This window comes from Cebus imitator, unplaced genomic scaffold, assembly GCF_001604975.1.
Source record: "Cebus imitator isolate Cc_AM_T3 unplaced genomic scaffold, Cebus_imitator-1.0 Scaffold199, whole genome shotgun sequence".
Classification (NCBI taxonomy): Eukaryota; Metazoa; Chordata; class Mammalia; order Primates; family Cebidae; genus Cebus; species Cebus imitator.
In genome coordinates, this window is record NW_016107514.1 from 4,760,678 (window position 1) to 4,773,791 (window position 13,114).

At 44.5% G+C, this 13,114-nt stretch overlaps 1 protein-coding gene across 6 annotated transcripts in view; it reads left to right on the forward strand.

Moving 5' to 3' along the window:
- The first annotated feature begins 3,370 nt into the window (after window positions 1-3,370).
- The window catches only part of CDC14A (cell division cycle 14A), a 181,632-nt gene continuing 171,888 nt past the window's right edge, over window positions 3,371-13,114 (forward strand). For 3 of the 6 annotated variants that reach the window (XM_017547619.2, XM_017547623.2, XM_017547622.2), the window contains exons 1-2: window positions 3,386-3,883; window positions 4,678-4,768. In XM_017547619.2, coding sequence (XP_017403108.1) covers window positions 3,835-3,883; window positions 4,678-4,768 — 140 coding nt within the window. In that variant the 5' untranslated portion in view covers window positions 3,386-3,834. Of the gene's footprint in view, window positions 3,884-4,677; window positions 4,769-13,114 lie in introns of all 6 variants that reach the window. The other 3 variants (XM_017547618.2, XM_017547615.2, XM_017547617.2) reach the window with 2 other exon arrangements.

The following is a 13,114-nucleotide window of genomic DNA, read 5'->3' on the forward strand; positions in this document are numbered from 1 at the left end:
AATTTTGTTGTTTGTTTGAGACGGGGTCTCTGTCCCCAGAGACACTGAACGGCTGGTGTGCAGTGGCATAATCACAGCTCACTGCAACCTCCGCCTCCCGGTTCAAGCAATTCTGCTTCAGCCTCGTGAGTAGCTGGGATTACAGGCTCCCCCCGCACCATGCCTGGCTAATTAAAAAAATTTTTTTTTAAATTTTTTTTAAGACGGAGTCTCCTCTGTTGCCCAGGATGGAGTGCAGTGGCGTGATCTCGACTCACTGCAACCTCCGGAGTAGCTGGGGTTACAGGCATGTCACCACACCCAGCTAAGTTTTGTATTTTTTTTTTAAGCAAAGGCGGGGTTTTGCAATGTTAGCCAGGCTGGTCTCAAACTCCTGACTTCTGGTGATCCTCCTGCCTTGGCCTCCCAAAGTGCTGGGATTATAGGTGTGAGCCATGGCACCTGGCCCCATGCAATGTTTTAAAAAAACTGAATTATTTACAGAGTTTTATTATCTTTGTAAATATGCTAAGGAAAAGTAGACATTTTCATTTGAATTTAAGGACTTCCATTTGTTAGGTCATCCTTCCTCATGATCAAAATTTTAAGCAGAAGAGTTATATAAAAAAAGATTTTAATAAATTCATTTTGGAAAATAAGAGGGTGTTCAATTAAATCTGCTTCTCTGAAAGTGTAGATTTGGAGTTCTTTTCATTAGACTATTTACTTTGTGAAATTAAAAGTTGGTGAGTTGAATGAGAACTCTGACTTCTATTTCTAATGCACGCTTTCTAATACAAAACTCCTGAAAAAGTGTTAGGGAATTTGAGTTCAGATTCTGTAAGAATTTTAAATCAACGTCTTTGGAAATAAAATAACATCTTTGGATTAATTTTGCTTTTAAACAAAGTAGGTAAATTTATTGAGAGATTAATATACTGTGTTTTTCCCTATCTTTCATATAAGAAATAAAAGAATTTTTTTTTTTTTTGATAAAATAATTTGAGGCCAAGCGCAGTGGCTCAGCCTGTAATCCTCCCATTGCTGTGGAAAGCCAAGGCAGGGTTGTGCTCAGGAGGTGGACACCAGCCTGGCCAATATAGCAAAACCCCGTCTCTACAAAAAATACAAAAATTAGCTGGGTGTGGTGGCGCACGCCTGTATACCCAACTATTTGGGAGGCTGAGAACGGAGAATGGCCTGAACCCAGGAGGTGGAGGTTGGAGTGAGCAGAGATTGAACCACTGCACTCTAGCCTGGGTGACAGAGCGAGACTCTGTCTCAAACCAACAAAAACACACACAAAACCCCACAAACAGAAACTGGAATTGGCCAACATGATTGTTGAGATTTGGGAGAATAAACTTCAGGCAAAATTCAACTAACTGCGTGAGTGTGGAAACATATTTGAGAGATGCTTCCTTCATTAGGTCTCTGTAGCGGTGGCCGGTGGCCCGTAAAACATGGATGGATGGCACCTCAACAGAGTTAAACACTCATAACAACTCAGTTTTTCAGGACTTTGACAGTTTTAAAAATTCTTTTGATATATAAATATTTTCTCGGGGCCGGGCTCGGTGGCTCACGCCTGTAATCCCAGCACTTTGGGAGGCCGAGGCGGGTGGATCACGAGGTCAAGAGATCGAGACCATCCTGGTCAACATGGTGAAACCCCGTCTCTACTAAAAAATACAAAAAATTAGCTGGGCATGGTGGCGCGTGCCTGTAATCCCAGCTACTCAGGAGGCTGAGGCAGGAGAATTGCCTGAACCCAGGAGGCGGAGGTTGCGGTGAGCCGAGATCGCGCCATCGCACTCCAGCCTGGGTAACAAGAGCGAAACTCCGTCTCAAAAAAAAAAAAATAAAAATAAAAATAAATATTTTCTCACGCGAAAATTAGGGGATGGAAGGCGGTGCTCTTTAGCGATTCACCTTTAAATGTATATGGATCTGGGCTGAGAGTTTAAAGATTTGGATGTTAGGCTAGGTTCTGTGTTCAACTGTCTTAGAAGGGAATGCTTGATAAGAATTACTGAGATGTTCTGAGTGATTTTTCTGAACATCAAAGTAATATTCGTTTAATGTGTTTGTGCCTGTTTAGCTTTTTGGAGAGCCAACGAGGCCAGCTAACAGGCTGGGCCCAATGGGTTGAGCTTTATTCCCTGGCCTCAGAAGGCTCGCGTCCTTAGTCGGCTCTGCACGGGTGCGCCTCCTTTCTCCCTAGAGGTAACCAAGCTACTGCGAAGGAAAAGGCCGCCACAAGTTTCTTGCTGTTTCTGGAGAGACCCCTCAGAGCGCATGCTCTTAGGATGGTGGGTCTACAGCGCCATTTTTTAAGGAAGGGACTGCACGCTGATTAGGCACAGCCGTAGGACGCTCAGCGTTAAAGTTGTTTAAACAGTACGTAGAGCCTCGCAGAAAGACAAGGGCCTCTTTCAGCGGGACATCTGCCTGCAGCGCTTCAGCTGAGACTATGTAAAGAAATTCCTTTGTGTTAACTTTTCCTTGGACCAGTGGACTCTCCTCTCCCTCCTTTCCCCCCGCCCCGACCCGGTCTGGCTCAGCGGTCCCGCCCTGTCCCTCCGGGACCCGAGCCCTGTAAAGATTAGGCATTTGTGATGCTTTTGCGCTCACAGTGGAGGCCCAGATGAGAGGGCGTGGAGAACCAGATGGGAACTTTTTTTTTTTTTTTTTTCCCGCGAGAACAAAGTACAAGTTATATCAGAGTCTGGTATGTGTAGAGGAAACCAATACACGTACTGTGAGCTAGGACCTGGGGCTTCTTTTGCAATTGTATTTTTTGTAAAGATGCAGGCTCTCTCAGTAGTGGGCGTGGGGGTTGGTTGAAATGTTAGCTAGAGGCAAGGCTGGGCACGGAGATCCGAGGTCTTGACGAGTGTGCGTGTGTGCGCGCGCGTGTTTCAAGAGTTTAGAAGAGCATGGGTGAGTGGGCGAGAAAGAAAGAGAATGTGAGAGATAGAGAAAAGAAATCTCGAGTGGGACAAGACTTAGTGAGTGCAGAAAAGAAAGGGGGCGCCGGCGCATCTTAGACTCGGAGGCCGGGACAGCGCCCTCTGTGAAGTCCACTCCTAACCCCGCGGTTTCATTCATAAGTTTCTGTCCTAGAGGCCCCGCCCGCTCCCCTGGGCCGAGGGCCCCGTTTCCTGAACAGCAATTGGTGAACTGCAACAAAGCCTTAGCAACCGGCTCCTGGTGACCCGCGGGGCGCCTGGTAACTGGGGCTGCTGCAGAGAAAGGAGAGGGGCTGTCCCTTTAAGGGATGGCCGCGCAGTCGTGAAAGTGGAGGGGGCTGAGGGAGGGCGGGGAGGAAGGTCTGGGGGCGGACCCAGGAGGAGGAGGAGGAGGAAGAGTAACTGCTGAAAGGAGGTGGCGAAGGAGGAGCTCTAGCAGCTGCTGCCAGCCCGCGGCCGCCGAAGTCCAGCCGGCTGCCGCTCGAGTAGCCAGGGGCGCGATCGGGACCAGAAGTCTCCTCCTCCATGACCACTTTGGAAGCTGGGGGAAGACTTTGCCCTGCCGTGAGAGCTGGTCTGCGTTTCCCAGGCGCAGCGGCGGCGGAGGAGCAGCAGCAGCAGCCGGGTCCGAATCGGAGCGGACACAGCCTGGGGCGTGTGCGCCCCGCGCGGAGCGGGCTCGAGTTCCCCTCGGAATGTCCCCGGGGCGCCCGGCGCGCTGACCCCGAAGCCACCTCTGCCTTCGGCGCCTGCTGCTTCTCTTGGCCGGGCTCGGAGATCGGGACTGTGAGCTTCCTGGCTCCTGGGCAGTGGGGAAGCCCCCGGGGGCGAGTGACCCCAGCTGGCCACGACCCAGCCCTCCCCCGTGCGTATCTCGCTTAAGATGGCAGCGGAGTCAGGGGAACTAATCGGGGCTTGTGAGTTCATGAAAGGTGAGGAGGAGCCGCCCCGCATCTTCCCACCCTCTCTTGCCCCCAACTCTTCACTTCCCGTGCCACTGTCCCCACCTTCTCCTGAGGCTGCCAGTCTCCTGCAGCCGCTGCGCGCGCTCTCGTCCCCTCTCGGGACTCTCCTTTCTCCGAGGACCCCCCGCTTCCGGCTTCTCTTTCTTGCGTCCCTCGCTCCCTCTGCAGCTCCCTCGGATGGCCTCTTGGCCTCGTAATGGGACAGCACTGGCTTCTGCACGGACTCTGGCACTCAGCAGCTCATGAGGAGCCTGCTGCGGTTGCTCACCCTTTTCCTTTACTTCACCATCGCAGGCTTCGGTTTTCGGGACTCCCCCCAAGCACACCCCCTAAGTTTCTTTCCCTTCCTCTTTTTGAAATCTCCGGAGCTGCTGGGGGAGGCACACCTCTCTTACCCTTCTGCAGAAGAGAGGCACGCACACCTCTCTCTTCCCTTTCTGCAGCTGCTGAGGTCTGGAGATTTGGGAACCAAACTTGCACCGCCAGTTCTGCGGGTAACCCCAGCTCCTGTCTACTCCGCTGGCCTGAAAAAGGGACATGTGGGCACTCTGCGCCCCGCTGAGTCCCTCGGTCAGGTCCTCCTCTAGCCTAACTGTTGTGCTCCTGAGTCTCTAGCTTTCTGTGAGAGGTCAGGTTTCTGCAAGAATTCCACGTGTTATTGAGGTCTTTAAATTATTATCCTTCGTATGTTATTACGCCCCTTCACTTCCACTTCCCTATTTCTCATGTGTTTTTTTCTGTCTTTTAAACTTATCTTTCAGATCGGTTATATTTTGCTACTTTAAGGAATAGACCAAAAAGCACAGTAAATACCCACTATTTCTCCATCGATGAGGAGCTGGTCTATGAAAAGTAAGTTTCTATTTTTTTTTTTTTTCTCTCTCAGCTGTTCAGCTTGTTCTTTGGTGAGGAAACACTATGCACTTTTATGGCAGTTTTTTTCATTTTTCCCCAATGATGTGAGTAACAATACCAGTTTTTTAAGGCTCAGGTGTCTGGGGAGAAGTTCAGGGAAAATTAACAAAATTTGAACCTTTCAACACCTCTGTTCTTTTAGACATCTACGTTTTAGTTCTTCCTACCATCACAACAAACAGCAACTGGAGATTCCTAACACTCCCCAGAGTAGGACCAGGGAGACACAGTCATTGCCAGACTCTGTAATTGGCTTGTGAATCAGTCACTAAGTATTTATGGAGCGGCCACAGAGTGCAGGGCAGTGTATGTATTACAGGTGCCTGAGCTTTATACTTTACGAGGCTTGTGTTGTATCTCAGGATGTTTTTGTTTGTGCAGCTCTTTTTCAGAAAGTGGGACACATTAACTGCGGGGAGCTGTATCAGAGTCACATCTATGACTAACATCTTATCTGACATATTACTGATTATTTTATTTGGGTTCCCCAAACTTTTTGATGTTATTTTCTTTGCTTCTGAGGAAATGATATAGCAGTCCTGGCTTATTTGATTACTTTGCTTCTGTGGGATTAGGATTTGAGAGTGTTAAATAAAAGTAGGGAATTGTTTTCTGCGAAAGACCACTGATCTACAGGAAAAAGATATCTTAATGACATAGTAAAACATTAATTGAAGAGAGAGAAATCTTTATTCAATAAAAGTATCAGTTAAGAAATAAGTCTGAATTGACTTGTTTATGTACCTTTATTAAAAGAGCTGGTGTTTCAGAGTAGTCTAATATATTCTAATCTAAACATTTACATTTACTTTGTTATCTTTACCACATGTTCATAATTAAATAAATGAACATAATTAAATGAATCATAATTAGCTTCCTTGGACTTGTCTTGTTAGAAACATTATTGGCGGTTCTGCCTAAGGATTTGTGGGTACTACCAGGTTTTCAGAGAGTGAGTGTTCTGAACCTTTGAGAGCATATCTTTTATTTGGGGGAAAACAATCTTTGTCACATCACCATAGAGGTTCTTGAAACCGATGTCTGCGACATTTCTCTTAGTGGTGCTGGGAGGAGGATGCTTCTTGAATGGCTAAAGGAAGAGTGGGAATGAAAGAGCCCTTTACTGCTGCTTATGAATGCCCAGAGTTGCTGAGGCAAAGAGGTCTGAGTCCCTGGTGTCGGATTACAGCTCTGCTTCTAGACAGAATGGAGTTATGTGTGGCTGTGTACCTGGATGATGTCACTGCCAGCAGTGTTTATTGAGTGTTCATGCTATTGTTGGGAAACTGCATTGTTGTGCCTCTGTTTTTGTGAGTTTAGAGTTTGGGGGTCTCTCATGATTCTGAGGGTAGGGGTGGTGTATATGTCATGTTCAATTCTCTCATGCCAGAGGTTGTTAATATGTCATTGAACAAGCTCTAGCCATGGAGATCTGAGCCACTTCTCTTGGGATTGCTGGGTGGTAGATCTAGCAGAAAATTCTGCCAACTAAACACAGTGCATGATGGCTTTTTGATTTTAATATTGCTAGATGAGGAAAATTTTTAATGTGTTTTTCATGTTGGTATTTTGGGATAGGCCTACAAATCACATTCCTCTTATAGTCTGCTGCTTTTCTGGTATCTTATAAGGAAAGACTTGCTGGAGAAACCATCCGATTTATATTGTGAGTTTGGATTGTCATTTGAAATATGATGAGGACTCTAGCCTGGTCAGAGTGTGTATTTTTCTCAGTGTGGACCTACCTCCTGTGCCACAGTAATGGCTGTGGCTCTACCACCTCCAACTCCATCTTTTTTGTTACCTCAACATATTACATGGTGCTAGGTGATGCAGAGAATAAAACAATGATGAATGCACATGGTACCTTCAAAGAGCTCCAAACCTGTAGGGAAAATAACAGGACTGCAATATGAGGTATAAGAAAAATACCTGCCCAAAGAGAAATACAACACCTGTGCTAGGAGAGGAATTCACAGGAGGGTGGGGGCACATCTGGTGGAGGGGTTCAGAAAAGGCTTCGTGGAAGAGTTAATATTGGCTTCAAGGATGGACAAAGTCTTATCAGGCAGAGACAAGAGAGGAGGGATCTTAGAAGAGAGAACAGTAGGCATGAGGAGGGGAGAGGCTTTGGACGTGTGTTCAGGGAAGAGTAAGTCCTCCAGTTTGCCTGGTGTGTATTCAGGGAACATGTAGGGGTTGGAGAATGTGAAACTGAGAGCTTGGCTGGGGACAGAATGAATGTCAGGGTGAGAAACCTACAGTTTCCTTGGGACTCTTGAGGGTTTTGGGGCAGCCCTGGTATGACTTGATTTGTGCTAATTACAAATAATGGGAAATGTTTATTGAGCATTTAAATGTGTGCCAGCTGCTGTTCTAGGTGCTCCATAACTATTAATTCATTTTGTTTTCACAGCAATTCTACGAGGCAGGCACTATTACCCTTATTGTACGATAAGGCATAGAGAGCTTGGGCCACTTGCCCACCGTCACAGAAGTAAAAGTAGCAGAGCTGGACTTTGAAACCATGTCATCTAGTTGCAGAGGACATATATCCTTCTCAAAAAATTAACACAGTAGCATCACTTAAGATGGGTTTGAGAGAAGATAAGAGCCCACTTAAAAAAAATTCAGGAAGGGCTGGTCGCAGTGTAATCCCAGCTCTGTGGGAAGTCGAGGCAGGCGGATCATGAGGTCAGGAGTTCAAGACCAGCCTGGCTAACATGGTGAAATCCCATATCTACTAAAAATACAAAAATTAGCTGGGTATGGTGGTGAGTTCCTGTAATCCCGGCTACTCGGGAGGTTGAGGCAGGAGAATTGCTTGAACTGGAACCTGAGAGGCAGAGCTTGCAGTGAACTGAGATTGCACCATTGCATTCCCACCTAGGCTACAGAGTGACACTTCGTCTCAAAAAAAAAAAAAAAAAAAAAAAATTCAGGAGGAAGAACCAAGTACCTGGATTAGGATGGTGACAATGGTGATAGAAAGAAGGGATCTGAAGCCATGTGACCTGGCAACATAGGAGGGTGGGGTGGAGGGGTGCTGAGGAAAAAGAGGAAAAAGAGAAGCCCTTAAGATGGCTTGGGTTGTGGTGAACCTGCTGGAGCTCTTAACTGAAATAAGAAGGGTGGAATAATTGGCTTTGGTGGGAAAATCAGGCATTCCATTTTGGTCAGATTGAATTTAAGAAAGTGAAGGCATATTTACATCACTGTTAGATATCACATATGTGTGAGGTTCTTCAATTTGGGAATTTTCCCAAAGAGACAATAATGCTGTGAGAAAGATGCTCCTGGGAAGATAGAGAAGGTCTCGAGGTCTGTATTTCACAGGTTGGGCCAGGATGGAGCAAGGGAAGGCAGAAGTACACAGCAAAGAGGTGGACACACACTGAAGGGGAGAGGAGAAAGGGAGAAGGACTGACTCCATCCCGTCAGCTCCACTTTGGGGAAGTATAGAATGAGAGAGACTGCAAAGCCCCTTAAAGGACGTCCAGTAACCTGGGCTCTGTCTGTGGAGGGTGTCCCATGGTGAGAAAGACCTTGACTGTCACATCATAACATACGTGTCTCTGAGGAGAGGAGTATATTTGTATTCATCATCATACAGGACTTTGTACTGTGTAATTATTTGCTGAATTTTTAAATGAAATGCTGCCTTTCCAGCTGGGTATGCTTGTAGTCCCAGCTACTCTTGAGGCTGAGGTGGCAGGATCGCTTGAGTCCCACAGTTGAACTGAAAAGCCAGCCTGTCAGCCTGAGCAACACAGTGAGACCCCATCTCTTAAAAAACAGAAATGCTGTCTTTCTGGCTAAATTATCACCTTAGAAGCAATTGGTTTTGAATGAGGAAGTAGACTCTTTAAATATTAGGCTGTGGATATTCTGGATATAGCTGTGTTTTGTACAGATGCTTCTTTAGTTATGAAAGGAGGGCAGCATTCCATGATTGAAATGTCAACCTTCTGAGATGCTGCCGGAGAAAATTTGATGAGGCGGCCTCATGGGGTAAGGCTATTAAGAATAAACGTTTGAATTTTCTGCTTGTTTTTAAAAAACAGAACTTATTACTATAAAGGCCTAAGCAGATTTAATAAAATGAGGATGATAAGAAATCATGCTTTGTCCTTGGGTTATGATTTCACAGGTCAGGGTTAAAATCAGAGTATAGGCTAACATGCTAGTGGTACAAAAATAGACCCACAAAAAGTGAGCCTTTCAAATAAGATTTATCTGCATTTGATTAAGCTACTAATAACACACAACTCCCCAGAAAGGCTAGTTCTTTGGTATTGGAATTGGGCCCTGTAATCCAAACAGAGGCTTACTTTTAATAACTTCACTCACTTTTGTGTGACTAAAAAGTTAGTGAAATCAAATATATTAATTGTTAGGACATCTGTGTGCCCCTCCTAGTGGTTGTCATGGGTGTAGGGTTGAATGTTCATGGCATAGAAAGCCAGTTTGCTGAGAAGGACAGTGTATGGGGTCTTCATTTGCAGTCGTTGTCTATTGTCATTTCTTCTTTGTTTGAGTTGTGAAGGAAAGGTATTAAAAATGCAGGAAAGAGCTCTTTAGGGAGAAACTCTGGGGACTGAATTTTAAGCAGTTTCTGAAGTGACCTGAAGGATTTCACCAAATGTTTTAGCGTTTTAAGAATGAGCAACCTCTAATGAGAACTAATTAGCTAAATGGAAGATTTAAATAATTTAAAACATCCAATTTTCATTTAAACTTAATTAAAGCAGCCTGATAATGCATCCAGGAAGTTTTGGATAATTTATAGAGAAATGATTTCTTTTATCTTGTCTATAGCATAGACTTGAGTCAAAATGTGAACAGAACATCTTTGAGAGAAGTGTGGAAAAACTTCTCTTGCCTAGGAATATATGTAGGAATGAGTATTTAGATTAGAGGTAGGTCAGGAGAAACCCTTTTGGTTTTAAAATTTTCATTTCAAATTAAATGTGTATCAAGTAGGATAATTCAATGGAAGTTTGAATGCCACATAAGCATATACACACATACACATATATATGGTCTTATAGAGCCTTATGGTCATCACTTAGAACCTCAGATCTCATAATAGATGGAAGAGGAGATCGGTTGAACTTTGAGACAAATTTTACTGTGGGAGTAATAATAAAGCCATAGCAACAACAACAGCAGCAGCAGCAGCTGTTAACATGTATAGCCCTGTGCCAGGCGGTGTTCTAAGTGCTTTACACACACACATTAACTCAATTAATCTTCAGAACTAGCCCAGGAGTTAGATGCTGTTACTATCCCTGTTTAACAAAAGAGGAAACAGAGGCCCAGGGAGGGAAGTACATTGCTTAAGATCACTGAGCTGGTAAGGCAGAGCAGGGATGCAAGCCACAGGCAATCTGCCCTGGAGTCCAGGCATTTCTCATTTAGCCTAAGACTGAGGCTGGTGGGGAGAGTATGGGACCGCTTTGTGCCGCCTGACAGCTGTGATCCCTCTAACTTGGGTGGCTATGACTTTTGGGGGAAATATGCCGCTGACAATATATGCATGAACTATGACCAGGTCCTGGGATTGTGAGATGGTCATTTAAAATTTTTTCTTTGTATTTCACTTTTGGGGGGTGTAATTTTGCCTTTTTTCCCCCCTATCAGTGCACTACCAAAAATAAAGAGAGGAAAGAAATTGAGTTAATTGTAGGACATGTGTATAGAAAGAAGCCCAGTTTTTAGAAACCTATGATAACTGCTCTTGTAGGCTGTCTGGTGAAATGTTCTTGCTGCTTACCTGGTGTAACTTAGGTGAAGTGATTTTTTAATGGTATTCTCCAAAAAAAAAAAAAAAAAAAAAAAAAAATCAGAAAACTGTTTAGTTTTTAAAAGATGGTGGTTTATAGTTTCTTCCCGCCTTTTTCTTCTTTTCATCCAAAACTTGGAAAAATAATATTGTTCAGGGCTGCTTTTTTTCAACTTCTGTTTTGAACACATGACAGCCAGTGTTATGAAGCAGTATATGTCAAGAAGAAGTAGGTTTATCTGTGTACATTCAGAGTTCTTTTTTTTTTTTTTTTTTTGAGACAGGGTCTGGCTGTGTTGCCCAGGCTAGAGTGCAGTGGGGCAATCTCGGCTCATTGCAACCTCCACCTCCCATGTTCAAGCGATTCTCCTGCCCTAGACTCCTGAGTAGCTGGGATTAGGGTCGCGTACCACCAAGCCCAACTAATTTTTGTATTTTTTGTAGAGACAGTGTTTCGCAATGTTGGCCAGGCTGGTCTTGAACTCCTGGCCTTAAGCGATCTGCCTGACTTCGCCTCCCAAAGTGCTGAGATTACAGGTGTGAGCCGCCGTGCCTTAATTCTGTAATCCAGGGGAATCAAATTTACCTTCTAGATACTGATTTATTTAAATATCTGCTGTTTGACCTCTTAAGCATTTAGTGTAGAGTTTATCTCTAATCTTCATAATGATAAATTACTACTCAGTTCTTTCAGTTTGCTTCAGATAAGGCTGGTGAAAACATAAAATTTAGCCAAAGTGCTAAGGAGAGTTATCTTAACAAGGCTAGTCGTAATCATGCAGTCTGAGAGAGAGCTCCAAGTGGGCTGCAGGCGATCGCAGTGGGGAGCTGTCAGCCTTCCAAGTTCTTTCTATGCCAGGTCACCACAGGGCGGCTTCATTATTTTGTTTGAAGTAGATTCCTAAGACATCAGATGTTCTCATTTGTAAGTTCATAAACACATTCCCAAGCCAGAATTAAATGACTTTTATTTAGCCATAGCTCAATATACCTTTGTACTTAAAAACCACCAAAACCAAAAACACAAAAAAAGCCTTACAAAACTCTTGACACATTTTTATGGGAAGTGAAAAGCATAACTGAAAACTTTTGTAAGTGGTTGAAAATTGCTGTACAAGAAACTTAGTATTTAGATGGTTTAGATTTTGATGAAGAACACTGTGCTAATGCTTTGGAGATATGTAGATGTAAAGAAGGAAGTGGAAACACACACAGGACAGGGTAATATATGACCAAAGCTGCAAATGTATGTGTTAGGAATCCAAGAAAGGAAGAGATTATTGCTACCCAGGATGATAAACACTGAGCTAGTTTTTGAAGGGTGTTTAATAGCAAAGAGTACATTTTATGATCTCTGTGAGGACCAGTACTACCTCTTTTTGCTCACCATTATGTCCCAACACCTAGCACAGTGCCTGGCATAGAGATGGGGCTCAAGAAATTTTAGTTGAATGAATGAATGAGTGAGTGAGTAAATGAGGAGGAAAGGAAAGAAAAAGATTTCAGGCAGAGTCCTGAGAAAAGGCACAAGAGGTGTTTGGGAATAGCAAGTTTCTGTTAGAGGAGGTGTAATAATATTTGAATGGACAAAAGTCACAGGAAAGGCTGGACACTTAGTTGGAGACTGGTTTGTGGAAAACTGGATGTCAGTAAATTGTGCTTGCTTGTAAATGGCAGAGAGTGGCCAGGGCTCTGCTTTAGGATGGGTGCTGGAAGGTGGGGACATGGCTGGAAGGTGGGGTCAGTTAGGCTATGGCAGAATTGGATTAGGGTTGTAGCAGTGGGGAACGGAAAGGCAAGATGGGAAGAGGCTAGAAAGAATCGAAGGACTGCATTTGGGACTGACCAGATGAGGTTAGGGAGGAGGCATCAAAGGTGAGTTCACAGTTTCTGGCTTGGGTGAGTGGGAGGGAGTAACATCTTTAAGTAGGTGAGGTATGTAAATCAGAAGGAAACTGCCTTTTTGCTATTTTGTTTTGTTTTGAGGATTGGAGATAGGAAGTAAAAAGGGGATCAATATAATGGAGTCTTTGTCTTTTGTGATCTTTAAGCAGAAAATATACGGTGCCTGCCCTGGATATTTAAAATGTGGGGAGGTGAGTGGCACAACTGATCTCAAGTTTCTTTCTGGCTTTGTGATTTGAGCTGAAATTATTATACTTAATTGTGAAACTCATTGTTTCTTAGATTTTTTTTTTTATTTTCAAAGAATATTGCTGCCGGGCGCGGTGGCTCAAGCCTGTAATCCCTGCCCTTTTGGAGGCCGAGGCGGGTGGATCACGAGGTCAAGAGATCGAGACCATTCTGGTCAACATGGTGAAACCCCGTCTCTACTAAAAATACAAAACGTTAGCTGGGCATGGTGGTGCGTGCCTGTGATCCCAGCTACTCAGGAGGCTGAGGCAGGAGAATTGCCTGAACCCAGGAGGCGGAGGTTGCGGTGAGCCGAGATCGCGCCATTGCACTCCAGCCTGGGTAATAAGAGCGAAACTCTGTCT